The sequence below is a fragment of the Solanum pennellii genome, chromosome 5, assembly GCF_001406875.1.
Source record: "Solanum pennellii chromosome 5, SPENNV200".
In the NCBI taxonomy this organism is placed as follows: domain Eukaryota; kingdom Viridiplantae; phylum Streptophyta; class Magnoliopsida; order Solanales; family Solanaceae; genus Solanum; species Solanum pennellii.
This window is the reverse complement of record NC_028641.1, coordinates 3,605,405-3,632,268: the sequence shown is the minus strand read 5'-3', so window position 1 is coordinate 3,632,268 and position 26,864 is coordinate 3,605,405. Positions and strand designations below refer to the sequence as shown.

The 26,864-nt window shown below is 31.8% G+C and overlaps 3 protein-coding genes across 3 annotated transcripts; 1 reads left to right on the top strand and 2 right to left on the bottom strand.

Moving 5' to 3' along the window:
• Nucleotides 1-1,063: 1,063 nt before the first annotated feature.
• On the bottom strand, nt 1,064-10,367 carry LOC107020566 (glutamine--tRNA ligase). Its single transcript, XM_015220981.2, has 23 exons — nt 10,054-10,367; nt 9,020-9,070; nt 8,563-8,634; nt 8,244-8,343; nt 7,960-8,055; nt 7,047-7,108; nt 6,866-6,967; nt 6,616-6,711; nt 5,921-6,073; nt 5,793-5,848; nt 4,660-4,750; nt 4,504-4,590; nt 4,103-4,300; nt 3,924-4,022; nt 3,346-3,477; nt 3,102-3,238; nt 2,923-3,022; nt 2,729-2,824; nt 2,501-2,601; nt 2,287-2,392; nt 2,102-2,191; nt 1,872-2,001; nt 1,064-1,349 (listed from the first exon to the last, which is right to left on the bottom strand). The coding sequence occupies exons 1-23, from the start codon at nt 10,174-10,176 to the stop codon at nt 1,255-1,257; spliced, it is 2,373 nt and encodes a 790-aa protein (XP_015076467.1). The 5' UTR covers nt 10,177-10,367; the 3' UTR covers nt 1,064-1,254.
• Nucleotides 10,368-17,429: 7,062 nt separating this feature from the next.
• On the top strand, nt 17,430-18,576 carry LOC107019901 (uncharacterized G-patch domain protein DDB_G0278987-like). Its single transcript, XM_015220262.2, has one exon. The coding sequence runs from the start codon at nt 17,617-17,619 to the stop codon at nt 18,484-18,486; it is 870 nt and encodes a 289-aa protein (XP_015075748.1). The 5' UTR covers nt 17,430-17,616; the 3' UTR covers nt 18,487-18,576.
• A 5,645-nt stretch (nt 18,577-24,221) lies between these two features.
• On the bottom strand, nt 24,222-25,177 carry LOC107020569. Its single transcript, XM_015220984.1, has 2 exons — nt 24,374-25,177; nt 24,222-24,290 (listed from the first exon to the last, which is right to left on the bottom strand). Exons 1-2 carry the CDS (start codon nt 25,175-25,177, stop codon nt 24,222-24,224), a joined length of 873 nt encoding a protein of 290 aa, XP_015076470.1.
• Nucleotides 25,178-26,864: the final 1,687 nt, after the last annotated feature.

The following is a 26,864-nucleotide window of genomic DNA, read 5'->3' as shown; positions in this document are numbered from 1 at the left end:
CAAATCACTTCATTAATCTTGAAGAGACTACACTCTCATAAATCACAGCTCACAGCTTGAAGAGACTACACTCTCATAACACCAGACTATATTGTTCAGACGTTTCAAAAATATTGTAGGGTGTATATCACATCCTCCAAAAAGCAACGCATTTTGGATATCGACCCTTGATTAACTCTGTTCATCAAGGGTTAGGCAGATGAAAAGAAATCGTCTAACTTTTCGTATCTACATTGACCACTAGACGACACACTCGACTGTAATAAGGGTACAAGACCTTTTTGAGAGAATTTGAACATTTGATTGAAATGACCCCTTTTTTCATGATGGTTGGTCCCTTATCATTAAAGTAATTCTATCAATCTTCACATAGGACCAAATATGATATGATATTTCTTGTCAAAAGACCTTTCATTAAAAACTTGCAAAGTTATGGGTGTCTTTACCCTTCAATGAAATTTTACACAAGGACCCCATATCCTTAGAAGTAAATGCATGTCCCTGCTTCTATCAAAGCTATAGAATCACACAAGATTTGGTTGCAAAGCTTTTTGCAACCTTTTTTTCTTGTTTTCATAGTGGTGGAGGGTTCTTTTCTACACATAACTATTCAACATACACGCCAAAGCGATTATAACAAGGGTGTCCTTTTCATTGGGACATTAACTCATTCATGATCAAGGTCCCTTGACAGACATAAAGCTTCAACAACCTCCATAAGAGTCAATGCTCCATCTCGAGTAGGGCTCCTCGTAGAAATACCAGATCCTTGAAGAGAATCTAAACAGTAGTTTTCCTGTCAAGTACGCGTGAAACTCATCACTACCTCTAATAGCTTCACTTTATCTAAAGCATTGTCACACAAGATATGCTTATGATCAATGAATAGAATCAAAGCAAAAACCTGGCCTTTAAGCAGACTTAGATAAACTGCAAGGAGCCAGAAGCTGCTCGAAAATCTGAATATGAAATGGAAGCAGGATATTGGCTTCTTCAGTAACTGATGTTCATAGCTGCAAGCTTTTGTATAAATGGAACAGCAAAAAGTACTTCATAAGGAGAGTAACAAAGACTGAGCTACCAAAACTTTATTGTCTTTTGAAGTATAGATGTTTGTACAAATCTGAAGTTAGCATTATCATGAAACATGGAAAATCAATAACTTGAAAATCGTCTATTTGTACACGTAAATATAAAGAAAAGTTACATTAGATAATCTCAATCACACACTTCAATTTCTTCAGAAAAAGAGCTTCACTTCCCACCCTTAGCATAGTTATCACGTAGAGTGACAGTCCGATTAAAGACCAGTTTTTCAGAAGTTGAATCCTTGTCAACAGTAAAATACCCTGCAAAAGTCATCAGTTGAAACAACTCAAGTGTTAGGCTGGGAATCAAGTTTTTGCTGAGGTTGATCAATATCTTGGCAGTTCTTGATGAGGCCTTTCAGAATTTGAAAGGCGGAAAATGAAAAAAAAATAAAAAATCAAGTGATCTACATCTTTCATGTGTTGTTTTCCAGGTTCTGTCAGTTTAAAATTGATATTGTGAAAGCAAATCACAAATGAAATTGATATTTTCGCTATTTGTATTTTAAGAGGCCCAAAAGCCAACATCAAAGAAGTAATAGAGACAATAAAGGAACCTATTGTAGGACTCGAGAAAAACATCATAGGTCAAGCTGCTAGATAGATACAAATTTTTTGAAGATCCCTGATTGATCATTTGAAGCTAAATGCGCCAACCTAGAAGCAACTTCCATGTGACTACTCATAAATCAATTAAAGAACCGAATAAACATTATAATGGCATTTAAATTTCATCTTAGCAAAGTTTCAGCTCCCTACGAAGAACATGGTAATAGAACTTACCGAGCCTTTCAAACTGAAATCTGTCTCCAAGAGTAGCCTTACTAACTGAGGGCACAGCATATGCATTTTGTATAACCACTTTAGACTCAGGGCTCAAATCACCAAGCCAGTCATCGAGTTCGGCAGGATTCTTTTATGAAAAACAACCAATAGTAAGTCTCCAAAGATAACTACTCATGTTGAGGGAAAAGGGGGTTATAGTAAGTTCAACAAAAGTAGAGAAAATAAACCTCAGAGCGGAACAGCCTGTCAAATAGCCGGACCTCCACCTTAAGTGGATCAGCCCCAGGTGAAGGTTCTGCAACCCAATGAAGAACACCCTGCAACATCATTGTTTCAGAAACCCAGGAACAAGGAATCCGAGATACTAAAGCCAAACATAATATAAGGAAAAATTTAACTTTAGAAAACCCACCTTAGGCTTAATAGTCTTGGATGGATCATACTCTGCCCGAATCTCAAGAACTGTCTCTTTGTCATCAGCAAGAATTACATCTGTACACTTGATAGGGTATGCATACCTGTATAGCAAATAAGCTTTATAGTTTGAACTCTACATCTAAGGAAAGTGCAGAACTGAAATCGGACAATTCGGATGGCCAAAGAGATGAGTTAAAGGACATGAGTACCTCAATAGGACAGATTTTCCAGGAGCAAGACCATAATAATCTTTAGAATCTTTCAAACGAAAATCTGTACGTTCGATGTACACAACTCTAGAAAAGGGGACCTGCAAAATTAACAAAAATTAAATAGATATTAAGGGTCAATGACATTGAAATGCTTTATTAAGTGAGGACAGAAGTAGACAGCATCCATCACCAGTTGATTATTATTAGTAGAAAATGTGTCCCCACCTTATAAAACGACGAAGCGTCATCTGCTGGTGCTTCAGGCCATTTCTTCGCATCTAGATCCATTACTAATCCAGCTTCAAGGTTTGTGATGACAACCTGAATATGAAGTTGATAACTTAAGTTTCTGAAAATCGTAAGTAGAATACATATATACACATATTCCATCCGCGAACACTTAATTTTAAAAGACCCACCTTAAGGGGATTTAGCACAACTAGTGTCCGAGCAGCTGTTCTATTTAGTTCTTCTCTTATATGGTATTCCAGGCGACTTAGCTGTATCATACTAGAGTCACTGCATAAAAAAAGGCTGTCAAACACTATTTTTCTTTTGTACCAGGAACACACAAGCGATTTGATAAATGAGACCCAACCTTCTAGTTATTCCAATCCCACGAACAAAAGCATTTATTGCTGTCGAAGTTACCCCTCTACGTCGCAATCCTGCTAATGTCATAAGACGAGGATCATCCCAGCCATCAACCCAGTTCTCTGTTACAAGACGGTTCAACTGACGACAATAAAAATCAAGCATCAGTTTGAAACTAGAAATTTACCAGCAGAAAATCATTATACATAATTTATAATTAAAAAAACACTCTCGAGTCAAAAACTAACTTTACGCTTTGACATCACAGTGTTGGACACATTCAACCGTGAGTATTCCCAAACAAAAGGCTGGTAAAGGCTTAAGGCATCCAACAACCAGTAATATGATGCACGGCGGGTTTCAAACTCCAGGGTGCAAAGCTGCATAAGATCGTGAAATTGAAGTATGAATTAATTTAGGCTATTATTGAACAGCAATACTATTTTACCATAATAATTCGGGGCTGCACGGCAAGATAGACCAGTAATGTATAGCACATTCAAACATCAGTGCTTTCGCTTCTCTTTTTTTCTATAATGGTAACGTTTATATTAATATCACAAGGTATGCTACACAGAAATGTGAAGTCCACTTACAAAAAGGGATCCTACATCCTTTGCTTGTTACAAACTGTCTAAAACATCAAAAATATCTTCTCTTTTTGACGGGAAAAGGGGGAATACTCTACATAATGGATTTGAAAATAAATTTTTTGTTACTTTCAAGTGAAAGCAGAAAGTAATAGAGGACGTAAAAATCCAAGATTGGCCATGCTGACTTGACAAAGTGAAAAATACTATATGACAGCAACAAGTTACATACATACCGAATGAGTGATATTTTCCAAAGAATCAACAATGCAATGGGCGTAATCATAACTTGGGTAGATGCACCATTTATCCCCTGCATGCGGATGAGGAGTGAACTGTAGAACCAGGTAATACAGATTAAACATCAGTTGAAAAAATAAAACAGAATCCAAAAAGATTTGTCAGAAAAACTTGCCTTGATACGGTATGCAATGAGGTCATACATATTGAAATTGTCATTCTGCATGTCCTGTTTCATCCTCAATGTCGCTTTGCCTTCATCAATCATCCCCTTCTTCATTTCATCAAACAATCTTAAGGACTCTTCTATAGGCCTATCTCTCCAAGGGCTGTTCATCTTCTTCTCCCGATATTCTTTTACCTCGTCAGCTGTCTGGGTTATGTAGAAAATCAGACCATATATGTCATAATAATATCCAGTTAATGTAAAATCACAACAGTTAGTTAAGCCCTTAAAATAGAGGTTGGCTCAGGTCAGCAAGGGTAAACTTGAAGGTAGAAACCAAAAACGAGTATCAAGAGAAAAATAATAGCAATTTTCATGTATTAAACATATCATATTGTATGTATAATTACCTGGTGGTCAACATATGCATGGCCTCTTCTTATCAACTCTACCGCCAGCTCATAAAGGTCTTGGAAATAATCACTAGTGTAAGTGATCTGAAAATTGCCAACATATTAGTGCAGGAAACATGGAAAGCAGACAGTTGGCATTGAACAGTATCATACCTTGAAAGGCTCCCATCCCATCCACCCAACAATTTCTTTGATATGATCGATGTACTCTTTCTTCTCAGCTTCAGGGTTGGTATCATCAAACCTACATCCAACAGCAAAGTCATGAGGAAACTAACACTCCCAAGTCCCAAGTAAAAAAGAGGTTCCAACTAAACGAAATTAGAGGTTTCATGTGAAGAGCAGACAGTGGACACAAACCAACTATTTCTGCATTGCAAAACTATATGCCATGCTTTGCAACATTTTGGGCCTAAAATTGACAGTGCCTTGAACTGCATTGAAAATTTCTATAAAGTTCTGCACAAAGGGGGCTGCGAGATATACGCTCACGGGTTTGGAATTCAATTCCAGCAACAACATGGTGGGTTATTTGCAGAGAACAAAATTTTTTAAGACAAAAGGAAAATGTAACTAGTCTTATTTTTTTTTCTTTTGGAAAACCATGGTGTCCAGACCAGACCTTGACTAAAGCCATGGTATACCTTCTACCTCCCACCAGCAACAGGCTACCATCATGCCTCTTTCTCTGGAAACCCTAAGCATAGTCACTGAATCAATACATTTATATGGAGACATACAAGAACAGGTGAGACTGGAGAATACTAACATCCACCAGCTTTGGTTGATTTTTTATTTTTTTTGAAACTGACCAGCTTTGGTTGATTTTTGGGCAGAATTAACAAGAGATCATCTTGTGGATTGTATGATGAACTACATTTAGACAACCTAATGCACAGTTTTCTCGGCCAAATAATTAATCCAGAACCATCACATTAGTTCCTTCCAGCCATAACCTTCTCCCACTCTTCCCTCCACTGTGCCTCTTGCCTACGCTCCACATAGCATCTCTAAATTGCATTATCTTTCTTGTTTGAGTGACCTAATTTACACTAAATTAAGTGTGGAAAATTTTGATCAAAACTATTAGCCTAACCCCCCACATAATGAGCAGATCCCAGGACAAGCATCCATTCCCACAACACACGGATATGTATGTTAGGCATCAAAAGCAGTCACCCTTTCCATAATATACTGCTTCATCTTGAGCAAAAATCGCGCAGTAACATTAACATGAGATAATGAAGAAGGAAAAACACATAGCAAGAAGGAAAAGGAATGTGCACCTCAAGTAACAGCCACCACCTCTTTCTTTTGCCAGACCAAAGTCCACAAACATAGCCTGTTTAGTATCAAAGTCAAGATTAAGAGCATGATTAAAATCACATTAGCACAATATCCGAATTGGATATACCTTCGCATGTCCAATGTGTAAGAATCCATTAGGTTCAGGTGGAAAGCGCGTCAGAACTTTTCCTCCAGTCACTTTCAAATGCTTTTCAAGTAGTTCTTTGGAATTACACGCTCGAAGCACAGGCCGGTCACTGAAATATACTTCTGTATGCACCTGATTATCAGGACAGCAGATGTTCATACCGCTAAAAATAAGAACATAGCTTAAAACCTTGCATAAACTCACCTAAAGAGCTTGAAAGTGAAGGAATTTGACAACAACGGATTGCTTTAATCCAACAACTGATACAACAAATATGCAATGCAGCCTAACGAGCGACTACCTAAGTTTAACAACCAAAACTGATCCTGCCTATGATGAATGAACGAGGAAAATGTGTGCATATATACATAGTTAAGGATCCAAAAATGATAGAAAAATCAAAATTCTCACATACATAACTAGAGCTGCAGAAGCAGATAAAAAGACCAGCACCATATGATTACAAACTAGTTAGGATGTTCTCATGCAACCTAAGTGTATTTTTTTCTAGTTAAAAAAGTGATGTAGTTTATCATGTAAAAGATGTTAAAGCATTAAAATGGCATAAAATTTGGAGTGAGGAAAAACGTCATAGTATTAAGCCTAAGAGGACAAATAAGACCTATAAACATGAGTACACAACAATGGATATACATATACATTAGCTTAAGCACCTTATAATTTTCCTCCGGTGTGGGGAAGATCAAGTATGGGTTTAGTTCTTCTTCGGACTGCTTAGGTGCAGAGGTCTCCTCAACTTTTGCTTTATCCTACATAAGACGAAGAAGCAGCAACTCAGCCAAGCTTAGGACAGAATAATAGTAGATGAAAAATCACCACCTAAAGATGTGGTCAGCAAAAGGTAGGACATGGTTTTATGTAACCCCGACAGTTAAGAATAAAATAAGTTAGATGAAGCACCACCTCAGTTTTTGCAGGCTTCTCTTTCTTCTTTTTAACAGGCTTTTCATTATCTGCGGCAGTTCTTTCCCCAAGTAATTTATACAGCTCCAGATCAACTACTTCCTGTGACAATAGATAATCTTTAAGTATCAAAAAAGAAGCACAATCCAGATTTACTACATTGACACCAAAAGAAACGTACCTTGACCACTTTCGGATCTGCCCACGGCAACTTCTTCCGCACATGACCAAAGAGTTCACCAACTATGAAGGAGAGATTAGATAAAAGCATATTAGGAAGAGCAATTAATTCTGTAAATAAGAGGTGTCTTACCTCCATATCACTTTATTTACTAAAAGGAAAGTCCTGGATCACATAACATTTATAGTTGCCAACATTTCAAAAAGGCCGCAACTACACATACATCTACACACACACCCACAACCCCCTGCCCGGGCCAAATGCCACCCTTGTTTAAAAAGTATAGTATCACATCAGATGGTTATAAATTTATTTGACCTGATTGCTGAGGAAAAAAGAGCCACCAAGGAGTCAGAAGTAAGCTGCCAAATTTAGGTCCTGGCAGTGACTTGATCAAACAAATAATTACTAGAAGTTGATAATCCTATTCTATTTATGTCTAATTTAGGAAACAGGAATAATATCCTTAATCAAACAAGCAGACAATTGGATCATTTATATTATTAGTAGCATAAGAAGCATCACAACAATTAATCTTTTCTTTATTTTTTACTATTGTTTATTATGAGATGAGATAGATATCAAGTTGATATAAAAGATGGACTGGAACTTTTACAAGTATGAAAGACTTATTTGACTGTAGAAACCTGTAAGATAAGTATGAAGGATGAAAACAAGATGAACCAATCAAAATAATGCTCGCATGTCATCACATCTAGAAACTACACAGGTACATGAATGTCTAGTTCAACCAAGTCAATTAGAGTGTCCTGGGCCTTTTAGTTCTGCATAATTGCTAGCAATTAGAGTTCTAACATTCAATAAATTGCATATAAACACATACAGACAGAGATAGATTATCCAATTCAGAGATAAATGTAACTAGGTGAATTCTACAAGCAACAATACTAACCATTGATTCTATAACGCTGTTCTAGTATATTGGTCTTCTTCTCTTCAAAGACCTCCCTGACAGCACGTTCAATATCATCCTTGGATACCTCAACTCCTGCTCAATATTATAGGAAATACATGTGATTTTCTTTTAAAGGAACATATTTTATTATTTCTAGGAAAGAGTAATTCAAACCCACCACCATCCCCAAAAGTTTGCCCCAATAATAAGATAAAAGATACAACAATCTACTGTCATAAATATTATATATTTGGACTTGAGAAAAGATCATTTGCTCTTACCAACACCACAAGCCTCTTCAAAATCATGGACCTTCAGATTTTCAGAGGCGGTTGAAGCAAGAAAGGCAAATGCAGCTTCTAACTGCACAGGGGTTTTAATCTGCCATGGTCCAGTAAAAGACAAATTTAAAGGGGAATCGCCAATTAATCATACCTAGCCTCAATACTTTACAAGCCTAACTCCAAAAAAAAAGAAGTTATACTGCTAGTGCAATAGAAAAAGATGATTTACAAAATTTAGGTGCCACTCCAGTGCTATGCTTGCATAAATGGACCACCAAATAAAATAGATAAACGTAGACTTGAGCGAATAGCAAACCTTTGTAGATACAATGTACTGAAGCAATGTGGGCCGATGGTTAAGTGCATTGGCTGGAAACTTTGTAGCAACCTATCATGCAAAAGGATAAAGCTCAGTTACATCTTTTACTTGCCTGTAGGCTGCAGTGCTTGTCCTCCCAACATAATGGAAAGTAATAAGATATAATTGGATTTTTATCTTCAAAAATAGAAAAATTAAAAGAACCTATCATGCAAAAGGATAAAGCTCAGTCACATCTTTTACGTGCCTGTAGGCTGTACCAACATAATGGAAAGTAATAAGATACAATTGGATTTTTATCTTCAAAGATAGAAAAATTAATAGAACCAGAATATTCCTAAGCTTTAAATAATGCTTTGACAGAAAATGAACCTCAAACATATTAATTATTCATGAGAAACTAGAATATAAAGGACATATCACCAATTTAAGTCCCAAGATTCTAGAAGCCTACCGTATACAACAGGTTGCCCACAGCTCGGTCACAACCATCTGTCACAGCTGCCTGTATTGATGATGATACAAACTTAGGAGCAAATTCAAGACATAATTGCTTTCTGGAACTTTTGTTGAGAATAAGAAAAATCACATCCCACAAGACTTGCAAATTACAAGCGACAAAATCCAGCAAAACAAATAATCAGACCATGTAACCAGTAAGAACCATTGTATATCCATCCTAGCACCCCTCCCCAGAACTAGTTACATTGTGCAGTTTGGTTGCAAGATATGAGGGTATAAGAAAATTGATGGCACTATATAAGCATATATATCTTGCACACAGTTTTATGAGCATGCATAAAGTAGGTCATTCACACAAATATATAGATACCCATATATATATACATCTAAAAATCTTCGAGCTACAACACTTGCTCCAAAAAAAAACTTTTTGCATACGAAATTAATGAATTTACACAAATATAGAGATACTCATATGCATTTATGCATCTAAAAATCATTGAACTACAACACTTCCTCAAAACATCAGACCTTTTTGCATACTAAGTATGAATTTTACACAAATATAGAGATACCCTTATGTATTTCTGCATTTAAAAATCTCAGAGCTACTAAACATCCTCAAAAAATAAAACCTTTCTTCATACAGAGTTGAAAATTTACACTAATACAGAGATATCCACATGCATTTATGCGTCTAAAAAAAAAAATTAAGCTACAACACTTCCTCAAAAAATTAAACTTTTTTGCATACAAAGTAGGAAATTTACACAAATACAAAGATACCCATATGCATTTATGCATCTAAAAATCATTGAGCTACAACACTTCCTCAAAATCCAACCTTTATACAAAATATGAAATTTACACTAATACAGAGATACCCATATGCATGTATTCATCCAAAAATCAAACCTTTTTGCATAATCTAAACAAATATAGAGATACCCATATGCATCTAAAATTCTTTGAGCTATAACACTTCCCCAAAATATCAAAAAATTGCAGCTAAATCTCATAGGGTACCTCGTGAATAACAGCAGTGAGATTAGTGGTGACTTTATTGTTTGCCAAAGTATTTTTAGCAGTTTTTTCATCCAACCCAATTTTCAAGAACAGGTCCAAAACATTGCTATCCTCCTTCACCATAGCTTCTTCAATGGATTCCCAGCAACCCCACAGCTAAATCTTGAGTTTTAAAACTATAAAAAAACAAATTTTTGGAAGTTTTACAAGTGATAAAAAGATTCTTAAAGGAAGAATCTTTGGGAAATTTTAGGACAAATTTTTCTTTGGGGAATATGAAGAACAAGAGATTTTAGTAGGTTTTTTCGGTTTAACCATAATTGGGCTAAAGCTCATTAGGCCTTACAATAGAGTGATGGATCAAATTGGCCCATCTATGTGTTTATTCAAAGGGTCAAGAATCCGTATCCGTGGTCTTTAATTTTTGTCCTTTAATAATGTACGTATCGAAAATATCATCAATATTGAAAGAATGAATAATTATTCGCGGGTTATAGATTCCACAAGATACATAGGTTATGTCCTATTGTATGACTTTATTTTCTACTAAACTTATGTCGAGTTAGGCTAAAGTTTGAGTTCATAATTTACAAGTTAAAATACATTGCAAAACTTAATTTGTATAGAATATATGATGACAAAGGTAAAATTTTAGTTTTAGAACTTACGAGTTATATTCATAAAAAATATAACTTAATTCCTACCGAACTCGGTAGGACTTATGTCGAGTGAAGTGTTGTATTTTTTACTCTATTTGTCTAATGACCAAAATTTTGATCCTTATGAAAGGTTTTCCCAGGAACAAATAATGGTTAAATCGTTAAAAACATTCATTTTCAAAGCTATTGCGTGCAATTTCATATATTTAAGGTGGTTATCAAAGGGGTCAAACCAATTGAAATCAAATTTGTAATTGAATTTCATTTATTTTAAACTGTAAAGTTAATTTTACCCTTTCACTCGATAGAACATTTTATATGTTACTACACCTCGAAGTTCATCAATATCTAATTTTGATGTCATATTTAAATTATGTCCTACATTTGTAATTTTATTTATTTATCTCAAAATAAATTCAGATAATATCTAAATTATATATATATATATATATATATATATATTCTTGAAAGAGTAAATTACTATATCAAAATTATGCAACAAGTTTTAGTGTTTTAAAATGTAATCACCTTGGGAAGACGATTTTGATTAAAGAAATAGCCACTTCATAGAAAACTTGGGCTAAATTATTGACTGAAAAAATATTCTCATTTGTCTCCAAGAATATTTTCTTGGGTTGCAAGTTGTTTGGAGTTTAAACTAAGCAATCAAAAGCTTCTTTCTTCCTCAAGTTGACTGACGTACACATATATTTCCGCACCACAAATTATTTATCGTAATTTCTAAAAATAGTTATCTTAAATTACTTATCGTTTCAAAATTCAAGACAATTAATATTGTATCTCAGCTCTATCCTCTCGGACCAACTATTGATTATCGTTTTGCCTCAACAACTAGCTAATCAGATAAGAGCCCCTATTCGGACAAATGCATCCTTATATATAGTTTTTTATGTCATATCTGTTATGTTCTTAAAGACTACAAACACCTTAATTATAAAAAGATAATTGTTTAAAAAAAAAAAAGGAAATCATGGAAGGAAATGATAAACTTATCAAATGTTTCTCCAAACAAATATTTTTATAAGATATGTAAAAGAAAATCACGATAAATAATTTAAGTTACGAATAAAGTAAAAATAAGTTTGGAACTTTGAAAATATGCTGGATCTGACTAATTTGACGTTAGCTGCTCTATTTTGGCTACTAAGTCAAAAACGGTTGTATTCCCAAAAAAATCTATTAATGTTAAATTTATCGATATTGAGCTCAAATAATTTTATTCGAAGTGATTGTCAAATTATTATATTTATCATACAATGTTTTATTGATAATTGTCTGTTGATGTTAAGATGTTTATGATGGAAAGTTCATTTAAAAAAAATTATAATAAGCAAAATTTTCGACATAAAGTCATGTTTATGACAAAAAATGTAAAGTTGAAGTTGAAAAAATCTAGTTGACGAGGGAATCTAAAATAGCTATTCTTTCAGTACGTACAGGATAAACATCGATTTAGTATAATAGGTTGTAAACATACTAGAGAAGTAAATTGTATATATGACTAGCTCGACTAAGAAATCATACATGAATTTCAAAATTAAAACCTCCTATTTTAGAGATCATCTGCTAAACAACTCGACTACAATTACGATAATCTTCTTTTGCATTATTCATTTTTTCTTTTATAGTGGTGGACCTATGAAAAGATTGGAAGTCTCCAATATAATATAACTCCAATTTCAAAAATGACACCATTTGTTTTCATTTTCTCAGCCATATATGTTAAAACAACAAAGTATAGTTTAATTTTCAGTCATCAAAGTAAACTAACTTGGACTTAGTAACCTAAACCTTTGGAAGTATATATATAATAAGTTGGTCAAAAAGAATTGCTAAAAACACAAAATTATTTGATGCTTTTGATGGTAAGTTTCTTCTTTCATTTTTCAAGTTATCTTATAAATTTCTATTCAATTTTCTAAGGAAGTCTGATTGATTTTTTCTAGATGAGTAGTTTTGATTAATTTTTTTTGTCAACTGTTAGTTTTAATTAACTTTTTTTTTTTAAAAAAAATAAGCATTAAGTTCTACATATATTTTTACTTATTTAATATTTTCTTGAAATTTTTATAATTCATATTTGAATTTATCTTTCTAAAATATATTAATTTATACGATATTATTATTGCTTAAAGATTCATGAAACTTATACGTCTCACAGCTAGTATTAAGTAAAATAAATTATCTAAGATCCCCGTTTTTATAACATTATATCATCCACTTTTTTCTTCACCAAATTAAATATATCAAACTATACTCCTAAATTGTTTTAATTTTTTTTTTCACTAAACCTCAATTCACAATTCATTCTAATTAAATAATTGCACCAAATATAAAACAAACTCCCAATCATCAATTTGTTCAACAACTAGATGTCTACCAACATCTTCATCAAATTGATATATGCTGGATATAAATTATAGATACACATGTAAAAGAAATTCAATAAATTTTTCTTGAATAAAAATACAACGATTTTACTCTTCAGAAAAAATTATAATGCTAAAGCATTTAAATTTAAATCCTTCAACCACTTACGTCAAATCAATGTTGGTTGATGTGTATAGGGACATCGCGAGCAATGTGACACCTAGGTCAAGATGAGAAGTTAAAGTATAGTGACTTTCCCTCTAGTTGAGATTTGGGATAAAGCGTTCGATTCAACAATATTTAGATAATCAAAATCAGATAACGACTTATAATTGAATATGATAGATCATTTCACAGTAAAATAAAAGACATAATTTTATAATTTTTTCGTAGACGTTCAGTTGGATCACATTATGAGATAAATGAAATGAATAGATGGAGACAGCCACAAGATGGGAGAATGAATATGAAACTTAGAAGAAGGTGCAATTCTGACCCCCAACAAATGAATAAAATTGTAAAAATGTGGCAGGTTGGATTAATTATTAGGGGAATACTATATAATAAAAATACCACATAGGAGATGCCAAATGTGTCCTAAAAAGGACAAGAATTTGTTTGGACAGTGGGTCTATTGTAGTAACATGATATGCTTTCAAAAAATATGATTGAATTAAATGGCCAGCAAGGATGTAATTTTTATGAAATTTCTTAGTACCATCTTATCCTCCATTATTATCTATTTCTCTTTTATTATATTATATAAGACGTTTTTTATTTTCATGATTTGGATATGAATCTTTCGTTAGAGGCAAGAAGATAAATGCCAACACTCTTATCTAGGTCTGTCATCTAGTTGAATTTGAATCGTTCTCAATATATCAAACTTATTATATATAGTATTGAATTGAGGTCATGAGTTAAAATGAAGCTCAATTGAGCTTTTGAGTCGAATCTAATCAATTGTTTTGTTTTCAATCTGATGGTCAATGTTCATAGTCGAGTCGAATGAGATCTTTTGTTTTTAACATTGTGCGTTGTTTCATGATATATGTAGTAGGAGTCCCGCTGATTCGAATTTACACCCCTTAATGAAGAAACATTATTTATCAAGATTATTTTTTTATGATCAATACTTAAATTTGAAACCTCTAATTAAGGATGAAATAATCATATCCATCTCACCATAATTTTTTTTATGGTCAATCGAGCTTCAAGACATATGTTATTCTTATAACGTGAATCCAATACTCCTATTAGAGGCAAAAAGATCAATCTCAATGCTCGTTATTATGTCTGACATCAAGTTAAGTCCGAGTCACGTCAAATCAGCTTATATTAGTGTTGAATTGAGGAAAACACAAGCTTACTTGAGCTTTCGAGTAGAGTTTAATCATTTTTTTATTCTCAATCTTATATTTGATTCATATAATCTATTTCAATCAGATATTTTTATTTTAACCCGATATTCGATATTTTTATTAGACTCTTATTGATTTAATTAAATTCACACAACTTAAGAAGGAAGTGTTATATAATAAGTTTTGTTTTTATATTTATAACACAAATTTAAAATCTCAAATGAGAAATGAGTAATTCATATCTAATTATATCCCATCACAAACTTTAATGATGAATTGAAATCATTTTACTATGTAATGTGTAAAGTATACTTTAGTAAATAGCATAAGATTATTGAAGCATATTACACATCTGTCAATATTTACTCTTACATTTTCCATATTTTCCTACTTTTACCTCTCAATTAATCTTTCCACTTTGTCTTTAATAATTACCTAAATTAAGTGAGATTAAACAGGTCTATCATATTTTTACAAACACCTTTTTCAAACAGTTAATAGGGACTAAGTCATATTTTTTACAAAAAAATAAATAAGTTTATAAGCAATTTTATTATTCTAATATCAGAAATTTACTATCTCGATTTGGAATCGTAAAGAGGTAAAATCCTCTTTGCCACTATTGACTAAGTCACAAACTCGACGAGAGAGAGTTGCTTGGATGGTAAGCACCCTTACTTTCAACCCGAAGATTGCGAGTTCGATTCACCAAGGAAGCAAAAGGGGTGAGAACTCCTAGGGCAGCGTAAAAAAAAGTAAATCCAAACTCATGTGCATCGGCCTCTAGCACATAAAAGATATTGTCCGTTCAAAAATTATTAAGAGAGGAACACAACAAAATGCAAATACTATAATTCACCCTACTTATAAAAACTTAAAGGGAGATTTTTGTTTATATGATGTGAATTCAAATTAATAGAGTATCAATTATCGTATATCGATCCGAGAAAAAGAATTGCATCCATAGGAAGAATGTCATTGTTTGCTTTCACTTTCAGATAGCTACATTCAATTGTCTTGGATTTTTCACTATCATGGAACACAATTATATGGAGATAGGCTTCTCTTTAGCAGACATTAGCCTTTCAATTTTCAACAATTTAAGGTCTATAAATTCATTGGAAAAAAAAATTCCTCTCACCACCCATCATTTTCAACAAGAGTTATAACTTTTATATAATACATTACAAAAGAATTTTTCTACAATAATACTCCCTCGGTCCATAATTATTTGGCAAGTATACTAAAAATTAAATATCCAAGATTAATTGTTAATTTAAATAATTAAGTAATAATTAGTTATTTTTTCAATTCTGTCCTTAATAATTATTCAATTTTATTCAATTGCTAAGTTATGTAGATTTTGATATTCTTGAGATAGTAGGATTATATTATTCAAATTACACCTTATATTAAATTTTCCTTGAGAAAGTATATGACCATACCCTAACGAATAATTGTGAAGTATTACCTGGAAAATTAAAGTAAGTGACTAATTATATGATTCTTTAAAAATATTTTCTATAGCTACAGGTAGATACTAGGAAAAATCTGTTTGGCTAGAATTATATATTATTTATGTTATTTTACCTTGTTAAACATTTTTACCTTTAATACTTTTTAACTAAAAATATTATGATTTTTTTTAAAATTTTCTGGTCATTTATCACTTTTATATATACTAAATGTACAATTCTCTTAGCTTGTTTGAGAAACCAACTAAATTTAGCTTCGCACTGGAAAAAGCTATTTTAAAGGGTAAAGTATTTTTTAATAAAAACGATTCCGTATTTAAAAAAAATCGAACCTGAAATCTCTAGTTGAAAATGAACGAGTACTTACTACTCCATCACAACTCTCATAGATTATTATCATTATTATTATACCAACATTTTGAAAAGCATTGTAGCCCCCAAAATTATTGCAAGTTCTTATTACTCTTCTAAGAATAATATGATTCTTCCTTAGATTTAACTCTAAGTTAGATAAAGTGGGATTTTGATTAATCTTTCAAGTAAATTTTTTTTTCAGACAAAACATCCTAATAATTTGTACTCTTTTAATGCAAAATGGTCCCACAAGATTTTAATTTGTCACAAAATGCCATAGTTTCTTTTACTAGTGAAATAATAGATCCTATAAGGTGAAAGTGTGTATTAAATCATTACATAATTTTCTCTTTTGCTCATATTTTCAAAAAGGTAAAGTTTCTTTGGAAATTAACCCCTATAAGGTGAAGGAATCTTCTTTACTTCTCTTTAGGCTTTCGGTGGCCATAGCTAATTAGTTCAACAAACTTTTTTCCATTTATGTTTCGTAGTGTTCGGATCAATTTACACGTATCTTAATTATTTTATTGCGTAGGTACTATCTTTCATCAGTCAAATACTTTACCTATATGAGATACGGATTGAGGATTTGAGAAAATTGAAGATTTTTTACCAACAAATGATATATATAGTCGCACGGTAATTATATCACTAGTTTTTAGATTACTTTATTCAGATATAACAACGTAGTAACAATTGTGAATAGAGTAGACATGAGATGTCAATTCTTGATTAATAATCTTCATTTTGTGATTATCTTTCTAAAGTATAACCCCTAACGTTAATCAGTTATACTCTGTGGAGATCTCAATTCGGTTTTGAAACAATCTTTTATTTCGTTCAGTCACTGAAGTTATATAAAAAACATCGAAGTGAAATCGATCTCTTCGATCCATTAAAGATCACTAAGCCACATCGTTGGGTGCTACTTGTCCTTCTTTTATTTTATTTTTTGTTTGTTAGATCATTTAGCATGTAATGTCAATCTCAATGTTACACCTAAGTGAAACAAGCCATTGTCTTGGCAATACCACTTTGTTGTACCAATAATAGAATCTTGAAAATGGTATATATAAAATCAAAAAGCTCACACTTCATTCTTACCAAAATATAAAATTAAAAAAATACCACTCCCTTCACACCCCCCCCCACTCCCCCACCCTCCAAAAACCCAAAACACACCTTTCTTTAGCCCATCTTTTTCTTCTTATAAATTAAACTTCACCCTCTTTCTTCAACTGTTGAAATAAACACCATAACTCATCAACAAAGAGAAAAAAAGAAAGAAAAAAATCAAGAATCCTTTAAAAAATAGCCACTTTCATGGCTGTTGATGTATGTTGTGAGATTGCAAGTTTAGTTGTTAGTCCAAGAATCTCCTTTTCACATGATGATGGAATTCCACTTGAATGCCATCAACAACAACATTATAGATCAGATGCATTTCTTCTTGAATCATCATCCACCATTGATTTTGATTTTGATTTTTGTGTTAGTGAAAAACAATTATTCATCTCTTCTGCTGATGAACTTTTCTCCAATGGCAAGATCCTCCCTTTTGAAATCAAGAACTCAACACCCTTAACACAAATCATCAACAAATCTTTGCAAAAACAGCCACAATCCTTTTCACAATTGCAAAAACAGCCACTTCTTGAAAATGACAAGGAAAATACAAAGAAAAAAAGCTTAAAGGAATTCTTATCCAATGATATTGATGATGATGATGAAGAACAAGAAACAGAAAAATTGCTACAACCAAAACCATTTTGGCAATTCAGAAGAAGTAGTAGCTTGAATTACCAAAATAGCCACATTTTGCAATTTCTAACCAGAAGTAACTCAACTGGCTCTGCTCCAATACAAAAGAATCCAAAAGTATATCAAAAACAAAGTTCACAAAGAGAACAAAGAGAAAAAATAAAAGTTCTTAGAAAAAGTTCATCATTATCATCATCATCATCATCTTCATCATCATCTTCTTCTTCATTTTCGACGAATTTTTCGTCATTTAATCAGAGCCATTCATTGCATTCATCATCATCAAAGAAGAGTCAATCACATCCATTGAAGAAGAGTTATAGTAGATCTTATGGCAATGGAGTTCATGTGAGTCCTGTTTTAAATATTCCACAAGCTTTGTTTGGTTTAGGTTCTTTGTTTTGTAATGGCAAATCAAAAAAGAAGAAATAATTTATTTATTTTTTTGGTTCATAGATCAAAACATCTTCATATAGTTTATAGATGTTCCTTTTTTAAATTTATAAGATTCAATTTATATAATATTTACCCTATAGTATAATTTGACATGTGGTAACAAGTTAGTTCACACCCTCCATCGTAAATTTGTATATATATTATATACTGAATTTTCTTGATTTTTATATATTAAATTCTTTTTAATGAGTGTGCGGAATAATTTTAAGAATTGTAATGGAATAAATAGATTCTTTTACTATGAGGTTCGAGTTTTGATATGAAAAAATATATATATGATAGAGGTAACAACACTCTCTTTAATTAGCCATATGTAACATGAATTTAAATTTATAAAGACTCTAATACAAATATCGAAAAACATGTAAAAACTCGAAAAGGTTTAGTTAATATTATCAACATAGGAGTCTTATAGGTAAAAAAGAATTATTAACTATTTTATGAAAGAATATAGGTCAAATGTGAAAAGGGAACAAAAGAACAAGAGCCACCTTCCTTTATGGCTTTTCATGCTTTTTTTTTTCTCTCTTTTTACTTGGATTATTGTTATTTAGTAGATAAGTTTTGTGCTTTTTTTGAATATTGAAGGTCACTTTTTTCATTTGTTTGTCTACAAAATAAATAACTTTAAATCTTATCATATGAATTTTATCTTCAATTTTAGTCCATTTTGTGTTGTCTATAATGGCATCTAGCTAGACAAGAATTAGATCTCAATAATGTCTTAGAATATTAATCAATGATTGAGACCCTTTATTTGAAGTAATATAATACTTCATTTGATTGCAAATGTGATTAGTTTAATTATTTGACTATGTAGTTATTCTGTTGTAGCTATATTTTAGATCTTAAAAACCATTGGCTAAGAGTCAAATCCATAACAAAGTATGGTCTATTCATTTAATTGATTTGGTCTTGTCCCAATCATGAATCACCTAACTTTTTTATTATCGTTGTTTTAATTAAATATTTTAAATTTGAAATTTATAAATTTTTTTAAAAAATAGAATACATTTTTTTTTAAAATTTTATGTGACAAGAATTTGAATTAGGCAAAATCTAAAACTAATATTAAACAAGTTGAGGCCAAATAAAAAGAAATTTAAATTTCTAGTGTTTTTTTTTACCAACATTGTAAATTATGTATGTTGATATAAGTTAAAGAGTTGTGCTTACTTTTGAAGTCTACAATTTATTTATTTATAGAAACCATTCAAAAATATTAGTCACCTTTAATTTTCCATTTAAGTGCGGCCTAATTGTTGTTAATTAATTGAACACCTTTTTCATATTTTATTTAATTTGTGGTTGACACTTTCTTTAACAACAATTAGACCCTAACACGACAGAAAAAAACAAAAAAATAACATGATTTTATTCAACTATAGAAGAACTTAAAATGACTAATTAATTCATGTGCATTTTTTTCCATATTTAGATGTTATATTTTTGGTAATAAAAATATGTAAAAATTTAAGGAATCCCATAGTGTAATTCAATAATTACACTCTGTCCCGATAAATTTAGTATTTACTAAAAATCCCTTAAAATTGTTGTGCCGTGATACTTTAGACTCTAGTGATACATGGTAAATGATACATATTAAGTTTAAACTGTTAAGAAAAAAAATGGGGAAAAACGGTACATTTAATCTTGTTAACTAAAACAGCTTAATTTATGGTAACAGATCATTAATCAGCATTAAATCAGCACGTAATTGGATATTAATTTCAAATTTTGAAAATCAAAGATTATATCATCTATTTTGAATACATTTTTTATGAACAATCTGTTAAATTTCGAACTGCAGTAATTTTATTGTTGTTACTGTGGATTTTTCAAGATGAATACATCAATTTTGATGAGACATTCCGGAATTTGGGTGAACGAATTGCAGTATGAAAGTTACAAAATCGACGGAATCGTTGTTGGAGATTCAATTTCGTTTTCTAATCTCAGAGCAGCAATTGCAGCCGAGTTGGATATTGATGTATCAGTGCATTGACTAAACATTATAACATGTGATACATATCTAATACATGTATCAGTGCATCGACTAAACACTGTACACACTGATTCTATATGTATCATCAAGCACAGTTGATGACGCAGTTATTAAACTTAGTTAATGATACATTATAACAATTTTCAAAACCTCATGATACATAGAAAATATTATGATACACAACAAATTCATGTATCAATGCATCATCTAAAACACTATACACACTGATTCAAAATGTATCAGCAAGCACACTTGATGGCGCATTTATTGAAATTAATCACTGATACATGATAAAAAATTTAAAAAACCCTTGATACATAGGAAATCATATGATACACATCTAGTTCATGTGTCAAAGCATATGTATTATATGATACACATCTAGTTACATTGAAAATCAACGAAGGCATTATACATTAGTTTAAGAAACAAAATCAACTAGATACATTAAATATGAAATCATATGTATTATAAAGGATGAACTACAAAAATAGAAAAAAAAATCAACAATTGATCTGTTGAAAGCAAAAAGAAACAAATGACCAAGAAATCCCCCTACACTTTTATCTTTGCTCTATACCAACTTCTGTATCTTTGTCTCACTGTCAACAATGGAAAATGATTTCATCAGCAAAAGAGGATCCCTGGAAACGATGATGTTGCAAGGAGCAATGAGGATACATCATCTCTTTCACTTTTTCCTTATATATTTTGTAAATGTGGAAAGGGAGGAGATCTGGTAGTTCTTCGGAAAAAATTGTGAAGCGAAAACTTACTTGGTTCTTGAAAAATCTTATGGAGAGAGAATAAATCTGAAAATTAAAAAATGAAGGAAGTAAAAATTGAGGGAGTGAAAATAGGAAGAGGTTAAAGGGAGTGAAATAGGGAGGGATTAAGGGAGTGAAATTAGGAATAGAAACGTGTGCTTGAATGTGAAACTTAATGTATCTAGAACAATGGAATTTAAAAGGAAAAGAAGGGATTTTGGAGATATTTTAAAATAGTAGGGAATAATGAAAATTATAAAAAATAAAGGTGTGTATTTAAGTAATTTATATGTTATTTTATCAAGGCAACCAAATGAATCATAAATAGACGGAAATTTTGGGCCGGCCCATAAAATACCAAATGATCCAATAACCTTGAACATTTTGGGCCTGAACTTGATCCAAGATGAAAAAAATGTGGGCTTTTAAGGTGTGTTCGGTACAAAGGAAAGTGAGGACGGGGTAGGGGTGCGGAGTGATGGGGATGGGGGCTACGTGGAAAGGCAAGTATGTTGGAGGGTCGGGACCATGGGAAGGACATAATGAACGTGAAATGCCATTTTGTGAAACTTAATTTACACACATTTCACGCGAAACTTTTTTTTTTTGAGAAAATATTTTTCAAAAATTTTATACTGAAACCACCTTAGTCTAACGGTAAAACTGTTTTATAGACTTAGTTACTATAATTAAAATGACCTAATCTAACAGGAGTTCTAATTTTTAAAACCTCCAAATTGGAAGAATCATAATTTTAAATCAACTAATTTCATATAGTTTTATCATGTCAATATAAAAATCCCATATTATAATATTTTAAAATCTAGGGATTGATAATCTCAATTTTAAATTTCAATCACTTTGTCAAAAAGTCAAATTTGTAAAGTTAACCCAGTTTCCCTCCAAAAAAATTATTCAAAAGGAACTATACCTATAGAAAAATAATTATTTAGTTTGTGCGTTTGATGATAACTGTTAACTTTCATCAGCACAAGTGTTTGAATAACTCTGCCTACCAAAAAATATTATGGTTTAAAAAACCCTACAAAACATAAATTACAATTTTTCAAATTTAAGAGCAAAAATTAAATAATGTATTTTTTTAAAAAAAATCCTTCTATTTTCTTTTCATTATTTAATGTTACTTGTCTAAAAAGTAAATAATATTAGCATGCCACATAAATAAGGAATCTTCTTTACCAAATCTACCAACTTAAATTCAGCCATCTCTCATCTCAATAGAAGACATGTTTAGACTATACACCAAGATGAACACATGTAACTTCGATTCGAGCTTTAGATATGAAAAAAAAATCTCATAATTCACGTTTAAACGAGCCTCACAACTTATGCAGTCTGAATCTAGATTAGTCGAAATTCAAAGAAAGGAAAACATATATTAAAGGTGCAAGCTCAAGTTATGTCCTCTAAAATTCACTTGCTTAACATTAAAACACTGCACTGATCATCTTAGTATATTCTAATTAATGCAGTCAAGAACGTGGTGAAACGGTTAATGAAGTGACTGAAAATCACGAGAGACTAGTTCAAATCACAACAATGGCAAAAATGCTAGGTTATATCTTCCCACTGCCACATCCTAAGCCTTAATGAACAACATTACACAATGTATATGTTGGTGGAAGATAGTATATACCTGGTTGAATAGTCGAGGTGTGCTTAAACACCACCATTATATCAAAAATAAGCGACAAAAATGCTAAGTAATATCTACTCATTGCCACTCTACGTAAGCTTTGGTGAACAAAGTTACACGGTGGATGTATTGGTGGAAGAAAGCAAATACCTGGTTAAATAGTCGAGTTGTGCGTGAACTGATTTGATCACCTCTATAGCATAAAAAGAAAAGATGCAGGAATAGGGACAGATATCTAAACAACCATTTTGTACCAAGTAAATCCCCAGCTTAATAAGATAAGGTTATAGACCAGTTTTCAGATTTCGATTGTGCCCAAAAGACAAGAAACAAAAGCCAACACAATAACTACTACGAATCCTAGTTCCTGATCAAGTTCAACCAAAATCGAAGCAACATATGAAGGTTAACAAAATCGAGCAGTCAGCTTTGTTCGAGTTTTAGAAAGAATATGAAAAGAATTTCAACTATTAGACACCAGATATGAGTAACCAATCACATAGTTGTGAATATGCAAAGAACAAAAACATAATGTAGCACATAACACACTTGAACTCAATATGACCGGTGTTGATCTATGAACATTTCACTGCGTAAAACTGTTAATGAGAAGCAAAACGTATCTAATTTGAAAAGAACAGAAAGATAATGTAGAATGTAATACGCAACTCAAAAAGATGAAACCTTTTTTCACTATATGAACAATTGTCTTTGATCTAAGAACATCACACTATGTTAAAACTTATTCCAGTGAACACATAAACCAGAGAAAATATGAACAGATCGAATCACCTCTACGCAAAATTAGCATTGCAGTAACAACTTTATCCTCCTCTTACACCCCTTTTCATTACCAACGAAAATTCAACAGTTTCATCAAATACCCAAACTCGAAAAGGTGATGCCACTATACCAGTATCAATCAAAGTCACCATCTGCAAAAACAAACATTGTATATACAACACAATTAAGTTAACACATTTTGAAATCAATCATGATATACAAATCTGAAACTACATTAGTTTATCGAGGGGCAAAGCTAGACTGTCGACTATAGGCCAATACAATTTTCGTTCAAACTAGGGGGGGAGATAGGAGATCATTCGTTCAAACCCCCTTGACACAACTCAAGAATCTACACTGAAAATCCTGATTCTACCAGGAGTTCAAATCTTATATTTTGTCTTATGAATCTATTGAATATATACATATTTATTGATTTTAAAACTCAATAAGCTTTAAATACTGACTCCGCTATGATAAAAGTTTTACCTTTTCGAATCTACTGATCATCGGGGACTTTGTATAAGTCCTGTGTGATCTCCGTCAACCATAGCCCGGGAAATATAGTCTGCAAAACAAACAACAATGGAACAGTAAATTTCGAATCACAATTCATCAAAAAGATCAAAAAATTGTCAAAAAAATACTTACGTCTAAATTTTTTTGAACTATTTTAGCTCGTTTTTTGGGTCGACGAGGAGGTCTATGTCCAATCATTGCCATAAAATCCTCTTCGATCTCTCTCCGACCAAGCGAAACGGAGAAATTTGTTTTCTTTCTCTTCTCGTCGGTGTATGAATCTCCGGCGCCGGAAAACTCACTTCGAAGTCTTACAGATTTGTTCTCAGTCCTTAACGGTGATAACGACGACAAACGATTGTTACTGATAACATCAACCTTCAAAGCTTCATTTGATCTGCCGCCACCTCCACCGCCGCCGACGATTCCGTTCATTGGCGCCTTACATGCCGCTCTTTGAGTACGTAAGTTCCACGGCATAGAGGCATCTATACCCGTCGTAACCTCCATCGGTGCCGTCGCCGGAGTTACAGACACTTCCTCCTCCAACCCATCTCCAAAAATCGCGTATTTCATCTTATCAGCCTCTGCTTGAAGATCAAACATCAACTTCTTCCGTACAGCCGCGATTTCATCTCCTCCACCGCAGCCTCCGGCAACACTGTTGTAACCCGCCAACCTGAATTTCCGAGTGAAACCCACCTCCGTTTCCTCCAACAACTCATCCCTAACCTCATTAGATCTCCGATTGTTAACCATAACGTCGATTTCTCTCATCCGCCGTCCGATTGCGTCAGACCCATTTGATCTCCGATGGAAATGAGGAATTTCTCCGTTGGAATCCACCTTCGCACACCTCAAAAACTTCCGACTACCCCACTTTAAACCACAAGGTAAGTCGAAATTATGCAGATGTTTCGATCTTTCATGTCCCATTGGGTGTTAATGGCTTTTTTCTGTGAAATCGACGAGAATGTAAACTTTATATATGTGGGGTGGTGGGGGTGGGGGTAGGGTGAGTACTAATGTTCAGGTTTGGAGAAATAATATTATTGGTATGTAAATTTGTTTGAATCTCAAAATTCAAAATGTGTCGCATAAATTGGAATATAGGGAGTATGTGCTAAAATGTGCGGTGCAAGTGACAATCTGCGTTTTGTTTTTATCGAGAAAACACTCTGTATCAAGAAATTTTTCGATATTGGTTGAAGAAAGAGCTTTTCCGCTACACCATATTTTTGATAGTTGGGCTTTCTATGTATATTCATAGTTTGGATAAAAAACAATCCAAACTAAAAAATCAAACTAAATCGACATATAGGATGTTTGAAAACTCGCTTATTCATGATTATGAATATAAGATGTACTCATATCAAAAGTTTTTTTTTTTTGCTGTTCAAATTCAAGACTAACGTTAAGGTTGAAAAACCCTATAGACCATTTTATCACTAACTTTTTATTGTTCTTTGCTAATAGTATTGAATTAAATGTGATCAAGTGAAAAAAAATGTTATTGCTATAAATGGTATTTTTTTAATTATAATATATTTATGTAAATTTCCATTATACGACTTTGCAATATTCATTTTATAGTCTTGATTCAAATAGGACATTCAGTTTACCAATTAAGAGTATAATTGTCATGTAGCAAGTTAAGCACCACTTAATTAATACAAATTCCTCTCTTGATCACATATAATTAACAAAAGTTTTTTATAAATGATGAGTTGTCATGAGATTATTGAAATTTAAATTCAACGTTGTTCGAATTTCAAGTTGTGAAGTGTAGTTATTGGACTTCTTTGTTTTTTTTATAAACACCAACTACAAATAATTAGTGTATTAATTGATACAAAAATTTCATCAAGAGAGTTTATCATTACCTAATATATACATAATTTTATCTATGTATATATTAACCAAGAAAGTACAAAATTTCTAAGTTATTATTAGTACAAAAATTTAGAATTTTTCCATATGAATGTCCAAACAAAAAGTGTATGTCTTTGGTAGACAATTTGCCCAAAGAATTATTTTTTGCTTATTCTTTGCAAGTTTGAAGTTTCATAGGAAACTTACGTAAATATATAATATTAAGAAAATATTTATCATTTTGTAATAATAATAATTTTTTTTCACTTAATCACTTTTAATATATCTATAATATAACTTTAATTCATATTATAGAAAATAGTTTATTAAGCACATATAAATTAAGTTTAATACACATATATTATATACATAATTTATTTTTAATATATATTATAAATTTATCATATTATTATTATTTATTGCTATAAATAATAATAAATAAAAAGTATTATTAAAATTAATAATTATTTATTAAAATGTATTCATTCAAGTAATTTTTTTCCTTTAATTTCCTTTACAACACAAGCCCAATTCAACTCTTAAAGTACACAAAGCCCAACTCCTTTTTCATTTTTATTTTTTTCGTGCGATGTCTGATGTTTATAATTTTTTTTATATTTTAATTTATGTGAATTAAGTTTGATTTGACATAAAAAATTAACTTTTTCTTTTTTGAAATTTGTGGTCTAGAAAATCATTTCATTAATTTTAAAATGAATATTTTAAAATTAATTTATTACCAAATATAGAA